The 27,969-nt window shown below is 37.1% G+C and overlaps 2 protein-coding genes across 7 annotated transcripts in view; both read right to left on the minus strand.

Moving 5' to 3' along the window:
- Positions 1-1,860, minus strand: part of ptk2ab (protein tyrosine kinase 2ab) — an 88,944-nt gene extending 87,084 nt beyond the window's left edge. Inside the window, exon 1 of one of the 6 annotated variants that reach the window (XM_079836986.1) lies at positions 1,685-1,860. The gene's annotated coding sequence lies outside the window, so the exon portion shown is untranslated. Of the gene's footprint in view, positions 1-380; positions 483-1,684 lie in introns of those variants that run through there. The other 5 variants (XM_079836984.1, XM_079836974.1, XM_079836985.1 and 2 more) reach the window with 5 other exon arrangements.
- A 2,960-nt stretch (positions 1,861-4,820) lies between these two features.
- Positions 4,821-27,775, minus strand: dennd3b (DENN/MADD domain containing 3b). Its single transcript, XM_079837043.1, has 23 exons — positions 27,690-27,775; positions 24,094-24,346; positions 23,727-23,842; positions 22,975-23,099; positions 20,849-20,960; positions 20,610-20,729; positions 20,078-20,296; positions 18,751-18,866; positions 18,414-18,569; positions 18,201-18,297; positions 18,010-18,113; positions 16,364-16,521; positions 15,721-16,245; positions 13,495-13,754; positions 13,237-13,407; positions 12,437-12,566; positions 12,238-12,345; positions 11,030-11,169; positions 10,462-10,628; positions 9,571-9,710; positions 9,096-9,214; positions 8,544-8,681; positions 4,821-7,272 (listed from the first exon to the last, which is right to left on the minus strand). Exons 1-23 carry the CDS (start codon positions 27,771-27,773, stop codon positions 7,069-7,071), a joined length of 3,762 nt encoding a protein of 1,253 aa, XP_079693169.1. The 5' UTR covers positions 27,774-27,775; the 3' UTR covers positions 4,821-7,068.
- Between the last annotated feature and the right edge of the window lie 194 nt (positions 27,776-27,969).

The following is a 27,969-nucleotide window of genomic DNA, read 5'->3' on the forward strand; positions in this document are numbered from 1 at the left end:
AATTTTGAGGCTGACTGAAAACACCACCATATAAAAACATAGCTTCAAGCGCAGCTCTGCACCAAGCCAAGCCTCCTGGAGTTCTTCCGATCACATTTGCATTGGAAATATGAAATATGGCTTGAGGTAACCCTACTCCACCCTGGAGCAGAAAAAAAAATGCCCTTTGTTTTATAGATGATCCCATATGCGAGTACACAAAGCAATGTTTTCAAATGAGATGCTTTAAATGGGTTTTATATTTATATGTGACAGAAGCTTCCGACCCTAAGCTGCCAGTTAGAAACTCTCTTCCTGTCCTGGAGCAGCTTGTAAATAATGAATGATTACCATTACACAATGCCCCTGTGATTAATGTCAGCACTATAACAAAGACCCACGTACCTGCACTAGCACAACTTAGTAAACTCCAGAACTGCATGATGTATTTCCATGTACCTTTCCAGGCTCTCTCCTCAGTGCTCCTTACCTGTGCTAATGACGTAACGCTAGAGAATACCTACAAAGGTTCCTGATGCCCACACATACCCACGCCTATAGAAGCCACGCCCACCACACAACGCTGCTCTGATTGGTCAACATCCACAAAAAGCAGGTGAACAGCAAACCCTTACTAGTGAATCATTTCAGTGAATCGGCTCTCTCGAACAGTTCCCTGCAATCAATTCTGTGATCGGCTGGCATCATTAGTTGTTATCGTTTTTTACATCATGTATAAGTTATTTAGATTTCAAACGTTTTGGTAAAATTGCATGTTGTTGTTTTTTTTTTTTTAAGTCTGATTCGAGAACGAATCTTTCAGAAAAGTTGTGCGATGGGTTCAACAGATTCATTAGATAGAACTGACTCAAAATAACGATTCGTTCACGATTTTGTCAGAATAAAAAAAATCAGATACCTTGTTCTCCTCGCTAATTATTGTAGCTTTTCCAATAAGTTTCTATTTCATAAAATAATAATCGAATTGAATTTAGCCAGTTATCACCCCCAGAATATAAAACCATCTATCTGAGATATTGGGCTAACGTTACATGAAGCAGGTGACTGACTAGACTACCTAATAAGCAAAATCACTGCAAGAACTAGTCATTAAGTGAAAACACATGCACTTATGCATAGGAATATTGGTAGAAAGCATCATAGGGCAAATAAAGCTTGCCAGCACACAAAACCGGTTGCAGTCTTTTGTTATTGTTTTCAGTTCACCATGTGAACAGAAACAGTCTGACAACAATACACAGCCCCTAACACAACACACTTAATTCAAGATGACAAACCAACAGCGATCAAGAAGACATATTTACACCGGGTTATTAAACATGCAGATTGGTGTTAAATGTGACACGACGCATTTTCTGTGAGGAATAAAACATTGGGAATGGCTTGAAATTACTGGGTCTCTTTCGCATTGCCAGGAGCACTTTGTCCTGTAAAGCCGTGCACAGCTGACTTTTATCAGCAATTTCATAATGATACGGGAATCCTAAGCACGCTGCAATACAAAAACACGCCTCGCATTCACAATCTAACCTAACACAACATGTCAGATTGGCCCAGGAAAGCCCACTCTCAAGGTCCAAGTGCAGATACGAGCCCCTCACGCTATGCTACCAGGCTAACACACTTATTGCAATTTATTATAGAAAATATAAAATGTGCATTCTTAACCAGAACCAATATTTACCGTATTCTTTTCATCGAATGTCTCCAAAAACGGACCCTCTTGACCAACACCCTGTAATGTTTGGCTTTGGTTTGTATCCCGTGTTAACGCTGTTTGTGGGTCCGTCCAGGCTCCGTGGGGTCTGTAGTGGATCTGAAGCCGGAATCCTCCCTCTTGCGCTCACTCTCGCTGCTGCTAGTGATGACCGATTCGCGAATGAATCATTATGCTGAACCGACTCTTTTTTAATCGTTCTTTAGAACCGACATGCAAAGCGTTTATTAATGGACTACAATGAGGAATATTGAAGATTAAAAATGTATGTGACACGATAACTATAAACAACGGTACATGTGTGACAGGTAAGTATATCTGTAAGAAGAAGAAGTAAATAATAAAAAAATAATTCAGTCCCAATTCGAGTGAATTAAAGCATCAAATGCAAACCATCTTTAATATTTACATACAACAGACACGTTTGTATAAACTTAATCGAAAACAGCGATATGCTACGAATTTAACTAGGACTTCATAGACTTCTGGGAACTCTTTGTAACGGTTATCAAAACGAAACAGTGAATCGGTTCGCGAAACCGAACGGGTTGAACGAACCGATACGGTAAATGAATCGGGCTTCCCAACGCTGGCTGCTGCAGCTCTGAATCGCTCGCTCCAATATGGCTGACTCGACCTGAGGCAGTCCAGCATTCACAAAAATATTAACTAGCTGAGGATAATTTTCTAATGGAAAAAATAAGCTATACGGTAGACATTATATACAGGCCTATTGAACTTGGTGTTGCACCAATAGGGAAAAAATAGGCTACTATCCACTTGTATCTATCCACTAGTATCCACTTGACTACATCAGTATGTAGCTACCTGTCAACTTTACACAAGAATGTGCTCACAAAATATTTATTTGACATCAAAATTTCCATGAATCAACTGTCTGTTATTTTGCTTCTCAATTATACAAATTCATTCTTATGCCACGCACACCAGCTCTGAAAGGACTGATATGTGCTGCACGCCTACACACACTCAATCCAACAGGATAGATGTGTGCTGGCTTTGTCATTCAGACACATCCCCAAAATTCCTTCCAGTGACGTCTGACAGTTAGATGGCTAACCCCAGGGTCAGAGTGTTACACATCAGCCAATCACTGCTCTCTGCATGGGCGGCAAAAATACAGCCAAGGGCCCCTTCTACAAACACCCCCAGAGCGAGAAGGCTGATCCAGAATGGCTCCATGTTTATTAAGTCATATTTGAATATTAAAGGCAAATACTGATTCCACATTAGCATTGCTATTCTAAGATTTGATATTAAACTTTGCCAGAAAAAAAAAAGTATGATCTAGGAGGAAATTCTGCTTGTTGTTGTGTTAAAAAATGGTTCTATTCTCAAAGCAAAACGTTTTACCTCAAAATATATTTTTTGATGAAATAATAGAAAATAATATATATTTTTGTATGAAATTATATTTAATAAGAAAACGCCCATTTTTATTAAATATGATTAAATAATATTTGTTATAACATTATGTATGTATTGTCAAATTATTTTCATTACAATAAATCCCATTTGCCCCAGACTCTTTTTCAAATTATTGTAATGTGAAAAAATACATTTGTATTTATACATTTATCCACTGTATTAATAGTATACATTATCATAAAACCAGGGGCATTATTTGGAATTTAATTTATGTTTATTTTAGTACAAAAACAGTGTGACAGATAAGTGGATATAATAACAGCAATTATATTTTTTCTATGTAATAATGCAAATTCTAATGAAAATTATGTCAAAACGCAATAAGAATTTAAAATTTCTAAATTTAAAAAAAAAGAAAAGAAAATCAGTTTGTTTGTTTTTTGGTGGTGGGGACTAAATATAACCCAGACATTTACAAGATTCTCCCAAATCATTTCTGATATTAAATGAATACAGCCCCAATTGCAATAACAAAAATCCAGATAAACAGACAAGTGTCTATCAAAGAGAATTTCATATGATCTGCAAGCCACTTCAGAGTTGCACACTGTTACACAATCTACTCATTATGGCTTCAGTCCATCCTCAGGCAGTGCTGGTGTTTGGACCTCAATTCCCTTTGATCCAGGGCTTTTCAGGAAATTGTGTACATGGCAGCTCCACAAACCTCACCCGATTCTATATTCAGCTCTTTTGGAATAAGATCAGCTTTTAAAAGGAATGAAAGCTTTCAAATTAATTCAAAAAGATATATTAAACTGTTATTTATATTTTACAGCGACAAGCTTCAAAGGCTTTGCTTATACTCAGGCTACACAGAAAAAAACATTTCCACTGTTGAGATTTGAGCAATCCCTTTCCTAAAGTAGCATATGCTTCAAAAGCACAGCAATTGGTTCTTAATTTATTTTATTTATTTGGATAGCACATTGAAAAACAACGAGTTGGCCAAAGTGCTTTCCATTAAAACAACATTTCAACAGCATAAATAACAAAGAACTAAAAACACCAAACTAAATATACTGCAAAACACAAGACAACAGTAAAACAAGGTGTAATTAACTGCCAACTGGGCAAGTAAATGCGCCATCAGATGGGATTTAAAATGACCCAATATAGCATCTAATATCCAAAGGCAGGTTATTCCAGAGTCAGGGTGCAGCAGTAGAGAAGGCACAATCCCCTTTGGACTTTAGACAAGATTTGAAGACCTTTAGAAGTAATGTTGGAGATGACATCAGTGGCCTTGTTGTCGGGTAAAGCTGGAGAAGATCCAAGATATATTTGGGAGCTAGGCCATGTAAGGCCTTCAAAACAAACATTAAAGTCCCCCTGTAGTCAATTATTTTATCCCTTAAAACTAGTCTTTGATCACCAAAATGGCATATTTAAACGTTTTTTTCCCCTGTGAATAATCTTAAAATAGCTTGAATGTAAATCTACACCCTCTCTTCATTTATTATACGCAGATCCATAAATATGCAAGTTAGCCCCACACAAGCTTGGACCTGATCCATCCGGTCAACTTTACTGTAGTAAACGCTGCACAATGGCAAGTGGAAATACATAATTCAGCCATATATGTTCGAACCGGAAGCTGAATCAGAAGAAGTGGAGGAGTGAATTATGCAGGGTCATCTACAAGTCAATGTATCAGAATGGTAATGTGTTTTATGTATCACTCTCTGCAATGTCAGACACATAACAGTAATTAATATGATTAGCCTTTTGCTTGACTACATTATCAAGCAGCTAATAATGTGTTGCTAATATTACACAAACCATGTTCCGGTTGCCCATCTCGGCCTTCCTACTAAAAATCAGTATCCTTAGAAACACTTTGAACAACTTAGAACGACAGTGGAGATAGGCATATAGTTCATCATAAAATGGTATACATCAAATACATAATTCAAACGTTATATTGATAAATGTACCCGGTTTTTCATATCAACAAAAAAATATACCAGGATAACCTGGCTTCTCTTAAGACTCCCCAGCATAGTTAAAGATGATGCTAAAGCCCGCCCCGCATGTTGACGGGACAACATATTTGCGAAGTAGACGTAGAGGACAAGGGCGATTTCAAAGAGACGCGTTTTGAGACTGTCTTTGGTTCACTGCAGTTTTAAGGAGAAAATACGCAGTGATGGTGTTAACTCATGAATTTGCACAAGGTTTGTCTGAAAGCATATTAAAATATCACATAGACACAGAAACAACATTAAAAACTTGATTTTCACCACAAGGGGGTCTTTAAAACCTTAAACTGGACCCTGAAATTAACTGGGAGCCAATGCAAACAAGGCTAGCACTGAAGAAACACTGACCTGCTTCTTGGTCCCAGTCAAAAGCCTATGCATTTAGTAAAAGTTGAAGGCGGTTCATCAGAACAAGAGAAAGCCCCAGATACAAAGAATCGCAGTAGTCCAAACTTGAAAATATAAAAGTCTGTATAAACTGCTTCAAGTCATTAAAAGACAAAACAGGTTTTATTTTTGCAATTCTCATTAAATGAAAGAAACCAGACTTCACCAGTTTACATGCTTATCAAATTTAAACTCTGAATCAAAGATTCTTTGCTTGCTTATGTACATTAGAGGCAGGAGGGCCTAGACGATCAAGTATATGCCTGTGGTGACATAACGGAGCCAAACACTAGTCATTCTGTTTTCACTTCATTAGGTTATAAAAAAATCAGTGCCATCCAAAGTTTAATGTCACTTAAGCAATTCATTCATTCACCTGCCTTCAACAGAAGATACAGTTGAGTGTCATCTGCATAACAATGATAAGCACATTTTTATTTGTAACAAATAATGTAGAGTGGTAGCATGTACAAAGAAAACAATATAGGCCCCAGAATTGAGCCCTGAGGAACCCCACAAAAACAAACGGCAGAATCTGAGAAAAAAATCCCAATTGTACTAGAGAACTTCTGTCCTTTAAATAAGAAGAAAAACAGTTGAGGGCATTTCCCTGGATCCTTACCCACTGACTTGAACACTCTAAAAAAATTAATATTCAGTTGTATCAAATTCTCTTGTAAGATCAAGTAGAAGCAGAACAGCACACTTTTAAAAGAGCAGACTCTGTACTGTGTTTAGACTTAAAACCTGTCTGAAATGTATCAAAAAATATTTTTTAATATTTTTAAATAAGAGAAGCTGATGATAAACAGCCTTCTCCAAAATTGAACATAAAAAAGCACCTTTGAAATCGGGCGATAGTTACTAAAAAATAAAGGATCAGGTCTAGGCCTTTTAAGAACAGGTATAGCATGCTTCAGACAAGATGGGACTATACCATTTGCTATAATGCTATTTATGATACATACAATTCTTCACCCCACAACATTTAATACCTGATGTCAAAGACGAGAGGGAATGACATCTAATGAGCAGTTAGTAGTAAGGACTATTTGTACATATAGTATTGTAGTAGTTGGTTGACTCCCTTACCAGGCTTGATTAAATATTTGCAAACTGCTGGTTACTCTAGTTCACCCTCATAGTGCCATCACTGGATAACTCCAATCAAAACCAGTAGCAGCTCTACTCACCACATGCTGATGGGGTTACATGACACTTTCAAAGGGCAACAATGTGTGCAATTCACCAAACAGATATAGTTAGAGATAATGTGAAGAACATATGAAATAGTCTATGTGCTTTTTGTATGCAATATTTTTGTATACTACAGTTTTTGCGAAAAAAAAAAAATCTCCCTTTCATCTGCTTTATCTTCCAAGAATCAAATTGAGGAAAATGAAAATCAGGGTCGACAGAAACACTCTTCCACTATGTAAAGACCGTTGAGGAACTATCGCATGTCACAAATCCTGATGCATGTGTGTTAGTGAAGCTAAGACCTTAAAACTTGATTTTAAGTTCTCGGCTTGTTTAATCTACTCTCCAGATGGCGATTTTACCGTCAAGTTTTGCAGAGCCGCTGAGAATGTATCGGTCTTCTACTGAGAATAGCGTTTGAACAATGTCTTCATGGGCCTCAAGCTCCTTCTCAACTTCCAGGCTCTCAGTGTCCAACACAAAGATCTTCCCCACAACCTTACTGAGGCCTGACCCAACACTACAACCAATCCAGACCTAGAAAGAGGAGAAATTTTTGATCAACATCCAATCTTAGTTCATCTCATGTGATATCACGCAAATGAGATCACCAAACAAAAAAAACAAATACTGTTCGAAAGTTTGGGGATGGCAAGATTTTTGTTAAGTCTCTAATGCTTACCAAGGCTGCACATAAACCCCATTATAATCACATTCAGTGTCTGACATATTCCACGCACTTGAGTCTGTCGACAACAGGACAAACGGACGAGTGAAAGTAAATTTCGCTTTCACATGTCTAGTTTAAATAGCCCTTTTCAGAAGGCGTCGTAAACAAGTGATTTATAAAATCCATGTCATGACCCCTTTAACTTTTTGTGGAAATTGTGAGGATTCTTTGATGAGTAGAAAGTTATTTTGTAACATTATACATGTCTTTTTCTCTCACTTTTGATTAATTTAAAGGAGTAGTTCACTTTAAAATGAAAATTACTTCAGTGACAGGGTGCATTGAGTTTGAAGCGGAAAAAAGTGCATCAATCCATCATAAACGTACTCCATGCAGCTCCGACGGGTTAATAAAGGCCTTCTGAAGCAAATCGATCGTGTTTTGTAAGAAGAATATCCATATATAAAACGTTATAATATAAAATATGTAGCTCGTGCTAGACAGCCTTCTGTATTCAACTTATGCAGAAAGTGTAAAGCCTCTCGCAGTTCAAAATGTCTGACGTCATAAGTCGCGTTAGTCACACTTTTTACGTAAGTTGAATACAGAAGGCGGTCTGGCGGAAGCTAGATATTTTACTCAATAAAGTTTTAAATATGGATATTATCGATTCTCTTCAGAAGGCCTTTATTAACCCCCCAGAGTGGAGTATGTTTATTATGGATGGATGTGCTTTTTTGAGCTTCAAACTCATAGCCCCCGTTCACAGCCACTATAAAGCTTGGAAGCGTTAGGATATTTATTAATATAATTCCGATTGTGTTCATCAGAAAGAAGAACGTTATAGACACCTAGGATGGCTTGAGGGTGAGTAAATCATGGGGTAATTTTCATTTGAAAGTGAACTAATCCTTTAATACTTTCTTGCTGAATAGAAGAATTCACTTCTTTCAAAAACAAAATTTTACTGACTCCAAAATATTGACCAGTTGTACTATATATATTAGCATATTTAATTGCATACTTCAATTAATTTTAATTGCATAATAGAATCATTAATTTCTTTAAAGATTTTATTTACAATTCCAGTATTTATTTACAATTCCAGTCATCTACAGATCTACAGACCGAGTAGTACCTGCTTCTTTACTCTGATCATACAGGTGACCTCACTGCAATTGGGGAGTGTGACCCGTTTGGGTGGTTTTACGGGGTTGGTGGAGTCCCATATACAAAGCTCTGATGAGTCTGTAAAACTTGTCCAGATCTGTCTTCTCTAAAAAACACAAAACAAGAGCCCTAAGACCGTTAGCTGTATCCAAGCACATTATAATTTTCAGCAATTCACACCATTTAGTGGCATGGCTGACCTCTCTGACTGTCTGTTTGTGCAAAATTGAATGAAACATGAACCAGTGAAGGAAAACTACTTCAAACTAAAACAACAAAGCTGCAACACATCTAATACAGAGAGACACCGTAAATCTTAATTTAATAGAATAATAATATAAGATTTAAGATTTATATCTTAAAACATTCATTCTTCTTTTCTTGACTAAATGTATATATATCATTTTTATGTTTTTCAGACAGTATAAATGGGTATTTATGCATATAAATATTTATCTGCAATTTTTTAGGAAGGGGGATCATCATATTTTGATAAAGCTGATTCTGTGGTGACACAAACCTCCATAAACTGTGTGACTTTGCCGAAGGCACTGCCAGTGGTTTTAATATCGTCTGGGAGGGAAATCCTCCGAAGCAGAGCTCCATTCTGTCTCAGCTCCATCACACAATCCGTGGCACCTTCAGAAACAATAAAAAAAGCTAAATTTTATATATATTCAAATTAACTTTATTAAAGGGATAGTTCACCCAAAAATGAAAGTTCTGTCATCATTTACACACTCTCAGGTTGTTCCAAAACTGTTTAAATGTATTTGTTCTGTTGAGAACTTTTGAAGAATTTGGGTGAACTATCCCTTTAATGTCATGCTCTCCGTTGCCAAATAACCTCTGAAAAATTATGCCAGGGTAATTTCATCGCTATCATCTTTTAAAAAATATAATATGTAAAAACTCTATAGTGAGTATTGCAGCTTCTAGCTAACCCAGTCCAGTGTTGGACATGTTTTGTTTTACTAGGCTGATGACAAACTTACCACACCATAAGGAGTCATTGAAAACTTGAATGGACTGCAGTCTGTCGCAGGACAGATGAAACTGCCTCTTCACCTTCAGGGAGGGGACGTTCCAAACAATCACAGTGCCATCTGCACTACAGGAATACACCTGTGCTTGGCTTGGAGAACACATAAAAATTACATTCATTTATAGTGTAATCTCTATTCTCAACCACGGTTGTCAAAAATATATCAAATATTACAAACAATACTGCCACCTGCTGGTGATGTTACTGTTATTAATGTTACTCTATCTATCTATCTATCTATCTATCTATCTATCTATCTATCTATCTATCTATCTATCTATCTATCTATCTATCTATCTATCTATCTATCTATCTATCTATCTATCTATCTATCTATCTATCTATCTATCTATCTATCTATCTATCTATCTATCTATCTATCTATCTATCTATCTATCTATCTATCTATCTATCTATCTATCTATCTATCTATCTATCTATAATAAACTAAATGTATTATAATAATTAAATTAGATAAAACAAATTATATTTATATATTCTCGTTTTGGATCCAGATTTTGGCAACACCTAAATGAGAATGTGAAGCACGCTTAAAAAAAAAAAAAAAAAAAAAAAAAAAATTAATAATAATAATAATATATATATATATATATATATGTGTGTGTGTGTGTGTGTGTGTGTGTGTGAGAGTGAGGGTGTTTAATTAATTATCTAGATAATAAACAACATTTAATTTAACATTAATTTTGTTAATGTTGTTTATTATTTATATAATAAAATAAAAATTATCACAGTGCAGTCAGTCTAATCCATCCCCATCCCCAGCCAGGACATTAAGGCAGGCCAGACCCAATGAAATATGTTACGGTCCAATACTCACCTTAAACTGTTCTCAGAGCTCAGTTTCTCCAGGGCGAAGTCTGTGACCTCTCCATGGTGCTCCGTCAGCTGTTTATGACACAGCATACTGTGAGTGTTGATTATGTAAATGACAGAGTCCTGAGAACCAATCCACACCTGCTCCTGGTCCAATACCATCATGCAGTTCTGGGCACAAATAAAAGACTGTTGTGTGAAATCAGTTTAGAGATGTACTGTAGACTTTCATTTTCTTTCATTCTTCCACAGATCCAAAATCTACAGCCAGGAGTACAAGCCATTGGAAAACAATACTGCCACAATTTTCCAATCCACAAGGTGGCATTGTGTAGATTTTACTGTGGCAAAAAGAAAACTCTCAGAAAGGACTGTCAATTATTATTAAACTGTCAACAGGTAAAAAACGAATATGTTACTTGAAGATCCCAATATCAAAAAACACATTCTCACTGACTGCAGTGTCACTAAATAAAGGATGAAAGTTTTTATCAAGGACATTTGATATTTCTGTCAATTACTTGTGTATCATCTTTAATATATTAAATAAAAATTGGTTAGCAGCATCTTACCAGTCGAGAATCTCCTAAATTAATGCAGCTTTGCTTTAGAGACCAACTGACAGCATCGAACACAACCACTGTCCCACAGCTGAGAGCACACCAGAGCTTAGGTTTCCCATCCACACTTCTGTCGCAGAAAGTTAACTGGCCTGGAAGGAGTTGAAAAGAAATTGAACCTTCCACAAACAGTTTGTTCATGTTACTGAAACAAACAAAAAAATGTGCTCCACATTCTCATTTAGGTGTTTTCCAAAATCTGGATCCAAAACAACCATATATATACAGCTCTGGAAAACATTAAGAGACCACTTAGCATTGATTTCTGAACTTTAAGTGGTCTCTTAATTTTCTCCAGAGCTGTATATATATGGTTGCTTTGGATCCAGATTTTGGAAAACACCTAAATGACAATGTATATATAAACTACCAGGCATTGCTGCATTCCTTGACTGTAAAATTATATTTAATTTGCTACATCCTCCAAGTCAAGGCATAAATGCGGGTTAACCAAAGGCTTTGTAGGAGTATCTGAAGAAACAATTAGGTCAAATCTCTTCACTGCTCCCCTTGTTGCTGCTAAACATGTTCAAAAATGCTAATTGAACAATTCAACACCATGGAAATTGTCATGTGGCACTGCCAGAACAAACAGGTTGAGAATTGTACACACATTTACATCCCACTGAAAGAATTTCATGATTTTGATAACATGCATATGCTCAATTCAAGTAGTATGTATTTTCGGTAACACTTTACAATAAGGTTCATTAGTTAACATGAACTAATAATGAACTGCACTTATAAAGCATTTATTTATCTTTGATAATGTTAATTTTAACATGTACTAATGCATTATTAAAATCTTGGTAACATTAGTTAATGCACTGTGAACTAACATGAACAAACCATGAACAGCTTTATTTTCTATTAACTAACGTTAAAAAAGATTAACTAATGCTGAACAGAGGCATTGTTCATGGTTAGTTAATGTTAGCTAACGCTTTAACTAATGTTAACTAATACATCCTTATTGTAAAGTGTTACTGTATTTTCAATAGTGGACAAATAAAGACAATTTCAGCTTTGTCCTGTGCTTTTAACTTTACAATCTGAAAGAATTCCAATCTAAAACAATGTATATAAAACTATGGTGAAATGTCATGGGGACAGGAGGAATCTAGACCATTATATTAGATAACTATTTCATGCATGCAGACCTGGAGTGTAGAGCAAGACATCGACAGACTGAGGGTTTGTCATGTTCTGGGATGGATTGATCTTGTGTTTTAGAGTCTCTGCTGTGGGTCTGGGGATGATCATGGGGGCTGTGGGAAGGAAGACAAGACTTTAATACAGCTGTCCTGTCTTCATCATAGATGTTCAGGTAGAAAATCAGACACATAGACGCAAACGCACCTTCTTGACGTAGATTTTCATAATAGGCCAGTTTGGAAGCAGCATAAACGGCCTTCTGTGTCTGTAAACAGCCCACCACTGCATCCATAAGCAGGACGTTGGTCAGTGCCTGCTGCACATAGTGGGGGTCCTGATAACAGAGGAGATCACAGATCACAAACTAAAGTACTTTTGCTTTTGTGTAAAAGGGGAGGAGCAGTTATCTCCTCAAGGAAAGAGTAAGAGAAACTTGAAACCTAAATACCATAAAGCACATTGAACAATTTTCACCTAGTGAAGGACTTGTATGTGTGCATGTTAATCTAAATGGTATGAGATGGAAATGCACTAGTAGGGTGTAGTAAAGCGATTGTGAAAAGTATTTTAAATTTCCATTATTTTGACAGCTCTAAATCCTCCCTGCATCCTAAACACACCCTGCCTGTTTCCATTAAAAACACTGAATGACTGCAAATCCCATTGGTAATTTTTTTTTATATATATATATATATATATATATATATATATATATATATATATATATATATATATATATATATATATATATATATATATATATATATATATATATATATATATATATATACATTCTGTAGTAGATTTATAAACCATATGGTTTATATTACATATCAATTATTTTTTACAAAATTGTACATGACTCGTTTTAATGCTTTTAATCTTTAATATCTTATGAACGTTTAAAATGAATAGTATTCACTACTGTTTAAATTTTGGGTTAGATTTTTGAAGAAATTAATACTTCATCAAGGATGAATTAAATGCATTAAAAAAAACTTTACCTTATGGTTTTCTGCCATCATTCTGCCAGCCCACATCTCCTTGATCATCAGGTTCCACAATTCACATTCAGATTTTAAATTAGCCTCGAATATCTCTTTCTTCAAGCTGTTCTTGATCTTTAGAGATGGGATCCTCAAAAGCAGGAACGGAGCAGTGGAGATCTTCACCTCCTGGGTTCACAGGATTCATAAGGTTACCGCAAACACTAACTTCTCAGTTAGAATAGAATATCACAGGTAAGAACAACACTAACAAACCTCGATGTCCCTAAACCTGGTGATCTCAACATATCCAGGTCTGCCTGTGGTCAGCAGAAAGAGCCTCTTCTGGGTCATGGCAATTTTACCAACACCAAAACTGGTCTTCACAGAACTGGACAGCTTGTACACACACTCATTGTTGTCCAGGATTTCTAGGACCGTGGCGGGCAAGAGAACCTCCTTTGCTACTGCCTCAGTATCTTTCCAAAAGGTGTAAAACTCCCGGAACATCTCTGGATCAATCTGCTTCTGCCCACCTGAGAAAGCAGAGGGAGAAACTAGATCAGAACAAAATCTTTTACATAATGTCACGAAATACAGCTGATTATTTAGTTTTTAATTAATTAATTTATTTTAAAACAGTAAGACACAACAAATAAATGTAATAAGTATACGTTTTTAAAGTATCAGCAATAGTATATTGTTCACTTTGAAAATGTATATCCATTATTAATTATTAATTAATTCAGCTAAACACTGAAGATCAAATTTAAATGGGCGTTAAAAGACAGCAAATGTAATCTAAATGTAAAAATAGAGGAAATGAGCAAGCTTATTGAGCTATAGAAATATCCAGTCGAGGCCTATATAATATTGACCAATACAGATACATCATTATCATCCCTAATGACTTTACACATTAGCCATGCTTCCATCCACCTAATTTTATGCGAATTTTTGGAGATTGCGTTAAAAAAAATGCTGTAAATGTGAAGATTTAGATAATGCGCTCAATTTAGATAAAAAACAAATTCCAATAAGAAGACATGCACATAAACTACGATGGAACCACATTTACAGAATAAATCCCTCGATAGGCAAAAAAAAAAACTTACATGAATTTGCCTCAACAGAGGATGTGATTGGATAACTGGAAATGCCTGAGCCAAAGTATGTGATTTGGTATAATGACCTCCCAGAACTGTCTTGATTACGTTCAAGCACACATGTTGATATTACCCTGCCTGCTTCTCAACAGTTATGTCATTCCTTTCTTCACTTTTTTAACTCTAAAATTGACAACGATCGTAAACAAATCTGTTACACCTGCTTCACTATTTTATCCCTCTTGTTTTTATGGTTCTTCTCTCAAATTTCTTACAGCTTGATTCTGAGGCTCTCAAAAGGGAGGTATCAAGTATGAAAATCTACCACCTGCTTGATCCTATAAGTTTAATTCAATCTTGCTTTGATGTTTTGTGCCCTACTGTCCTCGGTATGATAAATGATTCATTGCAGACTGGGGTAGTTCCAGCTAGATTAAACATTTCCGCCGTAGCTTTTGTGCCAAAAAGAAAATGCTGACCTGGACGACTTTAACAATTTCCACCCCATTTCAAATCTTCAGTTTTTGGCAAAAATACTAGAACACATTGTCGCCTCTCACTTGTATAACCACCTTACAGTTAATAGTCTATTCGAAACCCCTTCAGTCAGTTTTTTGAAAATTTCACAATACTGAAAGGCTCTGGTAAGGGTTGCCAATGACTTGTTGATGGCTTCTGATTCTGGGGCTATTTCCATTCTCATCCTTCTTGATCTCAGAGCTGCTTTTGATACTGTTGATTGTAGTCTTTCACTTACTCGCCTTGAAAGTGCTTTTGGTGTTTTGGGGACAGCTTTAAACTCATTTAAATCCTATATTACTGACCATTCCCAATTCATTGCCTTGGGTGGTTACAGGTCTGAGATCAGTTCGGTACTCACTGGTGTTCCTCAGGGCTCAATTTTAGGCCCTTTACTCTTTAATATTTTGGGCCTCTATTGCAATCGCTCGGCCTTCATTATCACTTTTATGCTGATAATACTCAAAACTATACACTCTAAACCTGGTGAAATCTGGATTGTTGAAATCTGAAATTCTTTCTGATTGTGTTTCTAAGATCAAGATATGGATGAATAACAATTTTCTCTTTTTGAACTTTTTGAAGTTATTTCCCCATACTAACATTTCAAAGTTGGTTCAGTGACTCTTGATGGTTCTGTTTTGGAATGATGCCAGTCTTGCATTTGATTGTATGTTTGAGATGCTGCTTTTAAAGACGCTATATGAAATAAAGTTTATTAATTTCCCAGGAAACGACGAGTTTGTTCTCTTGAACACATGGGATGGAAACGGTGCTTTATTTGCGAATGCTTTATGTGATATTCCAATTTTGCGCATAAGTTAAATTCACACTTTTGAATGGAAACAGCTAGTGACACACTACAGCTCAGACTTACCAATGGTGAGAGCTTCAAACAATCTCTGTGTGGTGGCCACGTCCCGCACAATGCCTGATTCCTGAGTACATTTCACAAACTCCTCCAGCTGCATGGGGGCCTTGGGCAGCTTGAACTTCTTCACGTGATAGTCTGCTTCCATATGCTCGCTCTTTTCATTGACCTTTACATGGCAGATGAGCCATTTGAGCTCAGATCTCTTCTGTGCCTGGACTCTCTCCTCTATTTGTAGAGAGTCAACCAGTATTTTTACCAGCTCTCCTGGAAAAATCTCAATATCTGTTTTGTAAAGGTTCTGAAAGTCACTGAGGGCATCCAAGCGCTTAGAGTTCAGCATGTTGATGAGGCCGCGGAGGTAAAAGTATCTGGCTAGCAGGGAGGAATCATCAGGTGGGGTGGCTGATATGGCTTTGTTCAGCTGGAGAATAAGATCTCCAAAGTAATGGCACACGTCGGGGTAGTTAAAAGGAGGAGGGAAATCAGGGAGCTGGAAGATCTTGACTGGTCTGGGTGGAGTATTCAGAGCTTTTGGGATAAGGGATTTGCAAGGATGATCAGTAACATAAATATATTACGATAAATGCAATTTCAATAACAAAACTGAGCTGTGCAGATGGAAAAAACACTACAGCAGTTCTCTTACGCATTTCAGGAACGATTTTAGGAGACAGGTGTTTCTCAGCATTCAGGTTAGCTAGACTTGTGCTTAGACGTTTAGTCAGACCATTTTTTGTTGAACCCCCTTTCAGAGCCATTTCCTTTATGGTGGGTCTGCGAGAGTAATCCAATGATCCCCTCCATCTATGGGAGAAATTAATAACAAATTATATTTCAATAAAAAATATATAATTTTAGAGAAATCTAAAAGATACAATATAATCACCAATAATTTATAGTACACACACAACAATGAAATAGCCTCTACTAATTTTTATATAAAAAAATTAAGATACAGAATTTTCCTTGTGAAGTTTGAAAATACACTATATTGCCAAATGTTTTGGGACACCTGCCTTTACATGCGCATAAACTTTAATGACATCCCATTCTTAATCCGTAGGGTTTAATATGGAGTTGGCCCACCCTTTGCAGCTAACAGCTTCAACTCTTCTGGGAATGGGACATTTTTGACCATTCTTCTAGAAGCACATTTGTGAGTTCAGGCACTGATGTTGGACGAGAAGGACGGGTTCTCAGTCTCTGCTCTAATAAATCCCAAAGATGTTCTGTTGGGTTGAGGTCAGGACCAGTCAAGTTTCCCCACACCAAAATTGCTCATCCATGTCTTTATGGACTTTGCTTTGTGCACTGGTGCGCAGTCATGTTGGAACAGGAAGTGACCATCCCCAAACTGTTCCCACAAAGTTGGGAGCATGAAATTGTCCAAAATGTCTTGTTATGCTGAAGCATTAAGAGTTCCTTTCACTGGGACTAACTAACCCCTGAAAAACAACCCCACACCAAACTTTACACTTGGCACAATGCAGGCAAGTATCGTTCTCCTGGCAACCGCCGAACCCAGACTCATCCATCGGATTGCCAGACAGAGAAGCGTGATTCATCACTCCAGAGGACACGTCACCACTGCCCTAGAATCCAGTGCCGGCATGTTTTACACCACTGCATCTGATGCTTTGCGTTGCACTTGATGATGCAAGGCTTGGATGCAGCTGCTCACCCATGGAAACCCATTCCATGAAGCTCTCTACGCACTGTTCTTGAGGTAATCTAAAGGCCACACAAAGTTTAGAGGTCTGTAGCTACTCACTCTGCAGAAAGTTGGTGACTTCTGCGCAGTGCGCACTGTGCGCCTCAGCATGCGCTGACCCCGCTCTGTGGCCTACCACTTTTTTTTTTTTACGAGGCCTACCACTTCATGGCTGAGTTGCTGTTGTTCCCAATTGCTTCCACTTTGTTATAATACCACTAACAGTTGACCGTAGAATATTTAGGAGTGAGGAAATTTCACAAATAATTTATTGCACCTAATACACTGAGCTCCTGAGAGCGACACATTCTTTCACAAATGTTTGTAGAGGCAGTCTGTATGCCTAGGTACTTGATTTTATACCCCTGTGGCCATAGAAGTGATTGGAACAACTGAATTCAATGATTTGGAGGGGTATCCCTTGGCAATATAGTGTATGTTTGTTATGACCCAGTTGTTGTGGTTCTGGTTGTTTTCTTCTTTTGTTTTTGTAGGTCTGACTGATGACTGGGGTGTGACTGTTTTTATCTATACAACTTTAAGTGAGGAAATTTGTAAAAGACAACACAGCTTCAACTTACTTTTGGTTATCTGTCCGAATACTACGCTCCATTCGGGTAAATGTATCCATCTTTCCATTCAAACGTTCTTTCAAGAAGGAGTGGAAAATGTGTGTATCCAACAACTGTCACAACGAAAAAGCCATCAGTTGTAAAGTTTGGTTCTATTTCTGTAGGTTGAAGACTAGATATATTATTAACTGGAAAGTCACTTTTTTATAAAATGGTTGGTCTTCTGGCTCCCTGGTCTTGAGAAACTCATCAGTGTTAAAAACTCTGTGTTCGTAACTAAGGTAATCACTGACATCTCTGGGAAAAGAAGCACAGTCATTTTTTATCAATTAGACATATGCAGAAGATTCAAATTTCAAAGGTTCAGAAAGTTAAAAAGTCTGCTCTAGATTTCCGCACATGATCTCACTGACCTAAATATGTTCACGATGAGCTCCAGGGTGATGTTTTGTATTTCCAAATTGAGTCTGTGTTGCCAGCGTCTTCTCTGCATCCGAACTTCATTAAGATCTCCACAGATGCTCTGATGAACCACTTCCAGGTCATAGTGTAATTGAAGACCTTTCCTTCTGTATGAAGATCCAGCAAAACAATTACAAACCTGACAAATACATAACTGTCAGTATATAACGGGACCTGGTCTTGCCAGCTGGGTCTGATAATGTGAGATTATTAATATCTTGTATATTTTGATTACTTCAAGACTTTTAGACTTAGTAAGACTGAATTTAATGACTAAGTGTTTCTTACCGACTCATGAAACTCTGAGCAGCTGCCTGTGGCGTGTCTGGGACCTTAACGTAATGACAGCGAGAGCAGGACACAGTTCCCTCATCAATATCGATCAGAATTAGGTCATCGGCTTCCTGATAAACGGACAGTGATTTCACAGATCACAAATCACTATCATTCACTTCTCAACATATAAAGGTTGTCTGTCTGTCTATCTGTCTATCTATCTGTCTATCTATCTATCTATCTATCTATCTATCTATCTATCTATCTATCTATCTATCTATCTATCTATCTATCTATCTATCTATCTATCTATCTATCTATCTATCTATCTATCTATCTATCTATCTATCTATCTATCTATCTATCTATCTATCTATCTATCTATCTATCTATCTATCTATCTATCTATCTGTCTAATTTGCTACTGTATGGTTTCGAGAAACGGTCGTGACAAGCTAGTTGATTTCTTCAAAGATGCATCGAATGGAAGTTCAGCAGCGAGTCACATCGTTGGAAAACGCACCCCATATAAACTCAAAGTTTGTTTGTCTTGTGCCCTTTGTTTGTTTGGACCACATATCTGACACCTGGTGTTTGAGTTGTCATGCCATTCCGCTATGTTACATTATCAAATTGAGCTCCTGCATGGTTAGTTTACTTTTTTTTTCCCCTCCCCTTTTCTTTTGCTGCCCTGCTCCTCTGTCTGCTTTGGCTGCCAGATCCCATCCTTCCTGTTACACCCTTCCTGCTCCATTTTGGATGTTCCCTGCCCACCAGCCCCAAGATTTCAGCTTACCACCGCCAGGTCCCTACCTCTACTCTCCAAGTTCACTCTCTCTCCCATCCTGGGTAGCAAAAAAAGGGGAGGAAAAAAAAAGAAACTAACCAGACATAGCTCAAAAACAAGGCATTGATTCGATCTGGGGACGAAACGATCATGAAACGTTCAAAAACGAGGGGAATATAAAGGGTGACAAATGAACTAAAACAGGTGCAAGCATAAGGAGACAAGGTAACCGGGGCACGGTAAGAACAGACAGAGCACATGGCATCTATCTATCTATATCAACCAATATATCGATACATCTATCTACTGATAGATATATATATAGATAGATAGATAGATAGATAGATAGATAGATAGATAGATAGATAGATAGATAGATAGATCAAATAAAATAGAATAATAGAATCATTAGAATAAACAATAATAATCTCTATTTCTTTTTAATTACACTAAAATGTTTACAGTCCCTCTAGCGGACCACAGTTTACAGAAAAAAACCCTTAACTAAAAAACAGTTAAATGAGTTAATAGGGAACATTTCTTATGCTTTACCATGGCAACTTCCTCATAGTGGCTGATGTGGCATCCCATGAGGAAGGCAGTCGGAGCCATTACGAAGTCAAGCATCTGTTGGGACAGTATTGGCACCAGTGGGTGCTGCCAGAGCAGGGGCCGAATATACAGCATGAAACACTCAGCGATCAGGGTCAGTTTGGACCAGTCCGAGGAAAAGAGTACCATACGCTGCTCTGTGAGTATACTGGCTATGATCTACAGGGAAACAGAGACATGCAAAATTATTCCTATTTGATGTGGACCAAGAATTTCAGTACCATTATTGTTTAATCAAAAAGTTCTTCCATTTAAAGAGAGAATGAAAACCCATTCCATTGAACTATTTTCCATTTCTCCCCCCAAAAATTTGCATCTAAAATTGACTGATGAACCTTTTCCTTCTTAGCGGTTTGAATGAACACACACAGTCGGTGTTCATTCAAACCGCTAACAAGGAAACTATCCAGTCAGTGTTTTTTCTATATTTAGTAATCATATTCAATATTAATCATATTAATCATATTTGAACCTGCAGCAACTCTCTGGACTTGAAGCAGAGGAACGGAAGATGCAGGTCCAGGTCAATGACAGGATGATTTTTATCTTCTTTCGATGGAAGGACAATGGTCAGAGGTCGCAAGGTGAACATCTGATAAGAAAAAAATATGTAAATATACTTTATATGTATTCATTAGATCTTCTTGTGGCATTACAGTTTTAATCAGCTCTCTGAATTTTCTAAACTTTAGATGCCTAAAATGAACCCACCACATGCAGCTGACCAGGAGGAGGAACTGGGATCAGAGCCAGTTTAGCAGAGAACTCCTTCACCTTCTCTTCCATATCAGTCATTTGGCAGATTTTGAGCTGCCTGAATAGGCTGCGGATGGTAGAATGAAAATTTAGGTAATGGAGAAAATCTGCAGAAACAACTATGACATTTGCAAGTTGATTTCTCTGAAAAGTGCGAACATTGTGACTCTGAGGTGATATCAAACTAAGTTCAGAATACTTTATGAAGGCTGTTACGTCCCAGGACGTATGCGTTTGTTTTACAATTATGGTGTATATGTCATTCATTGATGTACTGTGTGTTTCTGCCAATAGACCCAACGGCCTGCTGGCAGTTGTAGTTTATGATGTGTGTTCTGCCCTATTTCCTGTGCTCCTCCCTGTCCTAATCTAGGTGATGGGACCTACCAGCTGCTCCTCATCACTGCCAAGAGGAGACCGTTTTTAAGCAGAACAGGAGAGAGAACCAAAGAGAGAGTCCTTCTCCCAGGAGCATGAGAGGGTTGTGACGTTGCCAGTCCCAGAGTATTGCTCTTGTTGTGTCTTAAGCTTAAATGGGTGTTATTGCTGTAGTGTGCAGCTTTTATGTGTCAAGCTTAAGCTTAAACAAAAAATCTAACTTAAACGTGTTGTGGCTGTGTGCCCGGCTTTTAAGTCATTTGCCTGCTATGTTGAAGCAGTAGGGAGACGGGGGGGCCAATTTTCTTTTGTTCTCATTCTCTCCTGTTTTTGTTAGTAGGGAAGTAAGGTAAGAGTGTTGTTGTTTATTTGTATTTATTTTGTGCAGGTTAATTAGATTCCATACCACCAGGGGCCTGTACCATGAAGCCGGTTTAGCTGGCTAGCCAGATATGTTTAAGCTTAGTTTGTGCCAATCCCGGGAATTAGGTACCATTAAAGTGGTTTGGCTTTTAGCAGTGTTCATCTCCATAGTAACTTATACTCCATGGCTAACCTGCTCTAGGGCAGGTTATGTTCTGGATAAGAGTCCTCAAACTGAAATTGGACCAATCAGCTGTAAGCAAAGTGACACACCTCTGATGCAATAAAGTCACTCCCCCTTTTTCTACTCCAAATTAAAGAACACTACATAGCAAATGGTTTTTAAAGACTAAAGCGTCTGGCTTTTAACAATGCTTATTTATAATAATAATAAAAATTTTGAATGAGTTAGATATCATTTATGTAATTATTATACCCTTAATCAATTACACATGTATCATTTTAGTTAATCAATTAGGCACTTAGTTAAAATCAATATAAATAAACCATATAAAGGTCATACAAATAAGCTTTAAAATCAATAAATAAAGCTATAAAAATTACTACATGTGAGCTTAAATGTTCAATTCTCTCTCTATACATACTAAACTAACTTCATAACTTTTACTTGCATTGACGTATAAGATTTTTCTTAAAGTTGTCCTCTTTCATAGACAGCTCTTTTATTCTTGCTGTGTAAATTTGTTTAAATTCTAAATATGTTTCAATCATGTAATATTCTGCAGAAGAGAGAAATGAATCTCAGTTTCACTGATCCACAGCATGTGATTGGCTGATCACTACTGATGTCACAGCTAAACTCCTAAACTCAGGATCAAAGCCTGAGTTGACAGAGAAAGCTGATGATCAGCATCATGGGACCAACAAAGCCTGAATAGATTGGTTTGGTTTTGTCAAATCGAAACTAATCCTGTAACCTTGAGTTTGTTAAACTACTATCATGGTACAGGCCCCAGGTAGTGATCTTTTGTTTGTTGTTTTGGCCACACCCGCTCTTCAACGGGCCTCTTTTTTTAATGTTGGGATTGTTTGTTTAGTGTTCCCTTGGCACTGTATTTATGATATCACTTATTTATTGTAAATAAATCTATTTAAATCTTACATTGTGTACTGAGTGCTGGGACTTAGAACATTCAAACCTTCTCTTTGTTGCTGCAAATTTTTTCTTTAAAACATTACTTCCCTTTCCCCCCTAGACATCTAATTGGATGCAGTTTATGATGTACCAATGCCCATGTAATACTGATGACTGTTTTACATATACTCAACTTTTTTCATTTATAATACATGTGAATAAATGTCTTGAATCTTGGCCTTACCTGGACAGACAGTCCTTGAGAGTATTGTAAAATGGGTGTTTTGATATAACACATATCGCATAAGCAGTGTAGAGTTGTGGAGACTTGCACGTGGACCGGTGTCTATTCGGATACATCATCCCTTCCTGTATAACAGGGTTTAAAATTAAAAGTTTAATTTGAAATATATCAGAGCCTTAATCAAAACCGCATCATCTGCATGCCACCATATATATATATATATATATATATTTTTTTTTTTTTTCATATTTATATATCACGTGCATCAATGAGCCTGGGCCGCCCATGACCTGTCACCGGTTCACCACTGTTCCTCCCTTGGACAACTTTTGATAGATACTGACCACTGCAGAACGGGAACACCCCACAAGAGCTGCAGTTTTGGAGATGCTCTTGCAATTTGGCCCTTGACAAACTCGCTAAAATCCTTTTTCCTGCTTCTTACACATCAGCTTTGAGGACAAAAATGTTCACTTGCTGCCTAATATACAGTATCCCACCCACTAACAGGTGCTGTGATGAAGAGATAATCAGTGTTGTTCACTTCACCTCATAATGTTATGCCTGATCGGTGAATATAACTTGGATGCCAAACCAACAAAATCCAAACAGTAATGAACTTTAAGAAAATCTACAGCAACTTCCAATTACCATGTCACAATAATTCAGGACACACTCATAAACAGCAGGTAACACTCAGCGCAGGTGATCTGTCAATACACAACCATAATGAGAGGCAATAAGAATCTGACCTGTATTGATCTATAGTACTGGAGAACCACTCCATGAGTCTGGTTTCCAAACACGTCAGTGAACACTAGGAAGTGAAACTGTTCCACCTTTTGCTCCCGAGTTACCTGAAGCCCTCCTGATTTAGAAGAAAGAAATTAATATTAGTCCAATTTACTCATTCTAGACTAACGTTAACGCTACTGTGCACTGAACTATTTAACATTTACAGCATGAATTGTTCTTTTTATTGCTGTCTGTGTCCTTTGCCCTCTTCTACAGAGATGTATACTGTTTCTAAAGTATTACAGTGTGAAATGCATGAAGGTCTGGGGGGAACAGAACTGCAGCAGATGCATAGACAAACTTTTGCACACAATTTAGTTTCACCTGGAAAGCAAAGATGTGGCAGAGCCACCAGATCCAGGTCTTTGGGAACACTGACATCCTCTGTGATTTCATCCTTGGGGTTTCCAGTGCTAATAACGGGCCTATCAGTTTTCTTCTTAATGAAGGAGCATCGCAGCTGAGACCGGCTGAAATTTCCCACGCCCGGTTCACTGACGCTGTCTTTGGACACAAACGGAGGCGCACAGACCTGTATGACCTCAGGATCGAGCTGAGGTAAAGGACTTCCATTCATCTGCAGAAAATCAAAGGAAATTTACACATAAAATCACATGGTACGTGGTGATTCTCCATGATGATTTTAAATGTGTATTCATTGTCCATGATTCATTTATTCTACAACCAAAATGTCCAATAATTTACTGCAATAAAGTGAGTATTTGAGCATTTGTGATCATCATTATCCATGGGAATAACATGCCAAAGTTTTTGCAGGTACACTGATATAGTATGACTGGAGACTTCATCTGATGTAAATGTAAACATCAATTTAAACACATATGTCAAAAGCAATATTTAATTATTTAGGTGCAAAAATTAAAAAAAAAAAGTAATTATTTTGATATACATCCTCCAAATAAATGTTTTATATAGAAACGTAATAGGTTATTTCAGGTGCTTCATATAAAGAACTTTAAGGGGGTTCCCATCATGGGATCATTTTATGGATTTAGTTTTATTTATTTAATTCATTTTTAATTTCAATGACATACTTTATTACTAGAAAAAATGGAAAAAACCTATTAAACGTAAAAGTATTATGCAATCAGACAGATAGAACAGATAGACGCGACGAGGACGTACAAAAACACTGACTCACAATATAGAAAACACGAAAACACCGTTCTGTCGGGAGAGAGAAGCCGCAGTGTGTGCACGAATAATAAATAATTAGCTACACATAAGAAATCACTGATCACAGATCAGAAGGAACTGAAAAAAGACTTCTGTTTTCATTTGTACATCCAAACCCTGAGAAACTGCCAGCATTCACTCGTTCACAAGCCTTGATCTCTCCAGGACAAATATAGCGCTTGCATGGGCGTGCCAGATTCTCTGGGTGGAGGAAAGGGAGGTAACCGTTCCTGTGTGGACGTCATAACAGGAGACTTCAGGATTGGCTAGTCTGGCCTGTCATTTTCTCAAAGGCAGAGAAAGACAGCCAGAACTCGGTTTTACACCGATCAACATTTCTATCCACTTGGGGACAATATTCAGGCTAGGGGAACTCATATTAATGTTGAAATACCTCATAAAATGAAAATTTCATGCCATGGGACCTTTAAGACATTGCTCCTTATATAGAGCTTTTTTCAAAAAGTGTAATGCAAGTTGTAAATATATTTTTTTTTAATAGCTATTTCCCTATAATAAAAATAAACGGTTATTTTAAATAACCCTTTAAACAAATTAAGAAATACAGGAACAACCTCAAAACGAAACCAAAATGCACCACAATCTTAAATTGCATCAGATAAAATTCTGTAGCCCAGTGCCTGTCTCATCATGTCTCATGAACAAGCATTTTTTGTCTTTAGATAGAGATCTAGTTTTGTACATTTCATAACACAGGTGTTGGGGAGTAACGGAATACATGTAACGGCATTATGTAGCCTAATCAGGAAACAAAAATCTGGTAACAGTAATTTGTTACAGTTACGTCAAAAATACGGTTATATCCGTGCGACTGTGGATAATCCGTGGGTCGGCCCGCCCGACTCATGGATTATCCAAATAACATTCCAATTAATTGCAGGTGGGCTGATAAAATAAAATAAAATGAAGACACGTAACTCTCACTTCACAGTAAAACGTAACGTCACTCTTTCGTTTTCAACAACAGTGTATAGTAATAATATTATCTCTTCAGGGAAAATCAATCAAAGAAAACATATGCCTAGACCCCCTCCTAGTGTTCATTATATAAAACACAAAGGGAAAAAAAACGTATTGTAAATTAAAATGTCCAATATTAAAACCTAATATTGTAAGGTTTAAACCCTACAGTAAGTTACCATATCATCACGCTTAACACTGAGTGGTGCTGTGCAAAATATAAATGGCCTAAATCAGTTAAAATCATAGGTTCTAATGGGTGGCAGGTGGGTGATTTATATTAAGGGCAAATTCATTTGACTTTACGGCTGATCCGCACATCTCTAAATTGACAGCTGGATTATTTGCCTGTCATGACTCACATGAGGTGCATGCTTGCTTTTTACTTGACTTTATTTGTGACCTTGAAGGAATACAAAAGTAATCAGATTACATTCCTTTCATAATGTGTTGCTTGGATTACTTTACTGAATACTTTTTTGTGAATTACGTGCGGGATGAAAGTAACAAAGCGATTTTCTCAGAGCCCTGACTACATTCGCATTCTAAGCTATGAAAGTTCAGCATACAACCCTTGGCGGCCGGAGCTGCCAAATATCACGGGATTTCATCATCGTTTCCCACGGTTAGGTCCGGTGTTGTGCGCCATTCTGACCCCCCGCCAGATTATTACCCCCGCTAGTATTGGTATGTTTAGGAGTAGGTGTGGGGGAGGGGTTGGGATCAGGCAATCAGGTAGCAACTTCAACGAGGGGGGTAATAATTTGGCAGGGGGTCGAAATTTGCCACAACACCGGAAAGCAGTTTTTGAAAACGGTATAAGTACATTTCTGAAGCGGTACTTTTTTCTAATTACAAGTTGTGTTTCTCGTTTCATGTGTCACAGTAATGATCAATCTAAAGGTTATTTAGTGCTGTAACACATCCTGAAGTTTGCCATGTCAGAGTTTAAATGTCAGGAGTTCCTGTCGGAACGAAAAAAACACTTGTTACTTTTGTCCTACAGTGAAAAGTGTTTCTTTTGTCCCGCTAATGTGGTGACTTTCTCTGTGTTGCAGCATTTATTAAAGCATGTTTATGTCACATTATACCAAGAGAATATGCCAACAGTGAGGGTCAGAAAGTTAAGTTTCACAAAAACAGCTGGATGAATTTATATTATGCTAATTTAATTTAATCTAATTTTCATATTGTTCATACTGTTGAAAAAAATATATAAAATGGATTGACATTGCCAATTAAACAAATATTCTAAATAATTCAAGTTTGTACTGTCGGGTTACTTTTGAAACATTTGATGAAACTGAAATTTAAAATGAAAATGTAATTTAATAATTTTTTCTAAAGATAAAGGACAAAATATGTTTACAGTTACATTAACAAAGTCATAGTCAGGTATAGTTAATAAAAACACGAGTAACACAAAAACAAATCTAGCTTGTATTGTTGTGTTACTTTTGACCCACGGCCACCTGTGTGTTACATTCGTCCCAACTGATGGGTTCGAAAGTAACAATGTGCAACTTATGTTCAAAGTGAAATTATACTTAAGTCTTTCTACATGTACAAAATACCACCTGGTATTGATAGACCACCCTTGTGAATTATTGACCACAGCAATGTCTAAAACATTATCTTTTAAAATAATGTTTTTCTGAAAAATGGTACTTTAGCCCCTGCTCTCATTTGTGACTGTAACTGAATACATTTTTAATGTAACCCTCCCAACTATCTGATTCTACCTGAGACAGCTCCTTCAGTTTATCATTTGAAAGTCCAACAACGACACATGCTTCCAGTAATCCTGAAGGCAGACCGTCTGCCATTGAGAATCAAAAGGATTGTCACTGCTCATAAGATCTGCAAAACACAGACACACAGAGAGAAAATACATTCATTTCTTGAATGTAGAAATCTCTTATTTGTAGTTCATAGGTTGCAAATTGAAATCTGAACATGTTTGCTTAACACTCAACAGTAGAATGTGGTAACCTAAGATGCAATATTAATAATTATACATAG

Source organism: Gobio gobio, assembly GCF_949357685.1.
Source record: "Gobio gobio genome assembly, chromosome: 15".
In the NCBI taxonomy this organism is placed as follows: Eukaryota; Metazoa; Chordata; class Actinopteri; order Cypriniformes; family Gobionidae; genus Gobio; species Gobio gobio.

Excerpts from the sequence above, each read along its gene's own strand:
- dennd3b (XM_079837043.1), bottom strand. The coding sequence starts at position 27,773 with ATGGCAGACGGTCTGCCTTCAGGATTACTGGAAGCATGTGTCGTTGTT. Across the intron at positions 18,867-20,077 it reads ACTATGAGGAAGTTGCCATG|GAAGCCGATGACCTAATTCT; the intron begins GTAAAGCATAAG and ends TCCGTTTATCAG. Across the intron at positions 13,755-15,720 it reads GTTTGAAGCTCTCACCATTG|GTGGGCAGAAGCAGATTGAT; the intron begins GTAAGTCTGAGC and ends CTGCTTTCTCAG.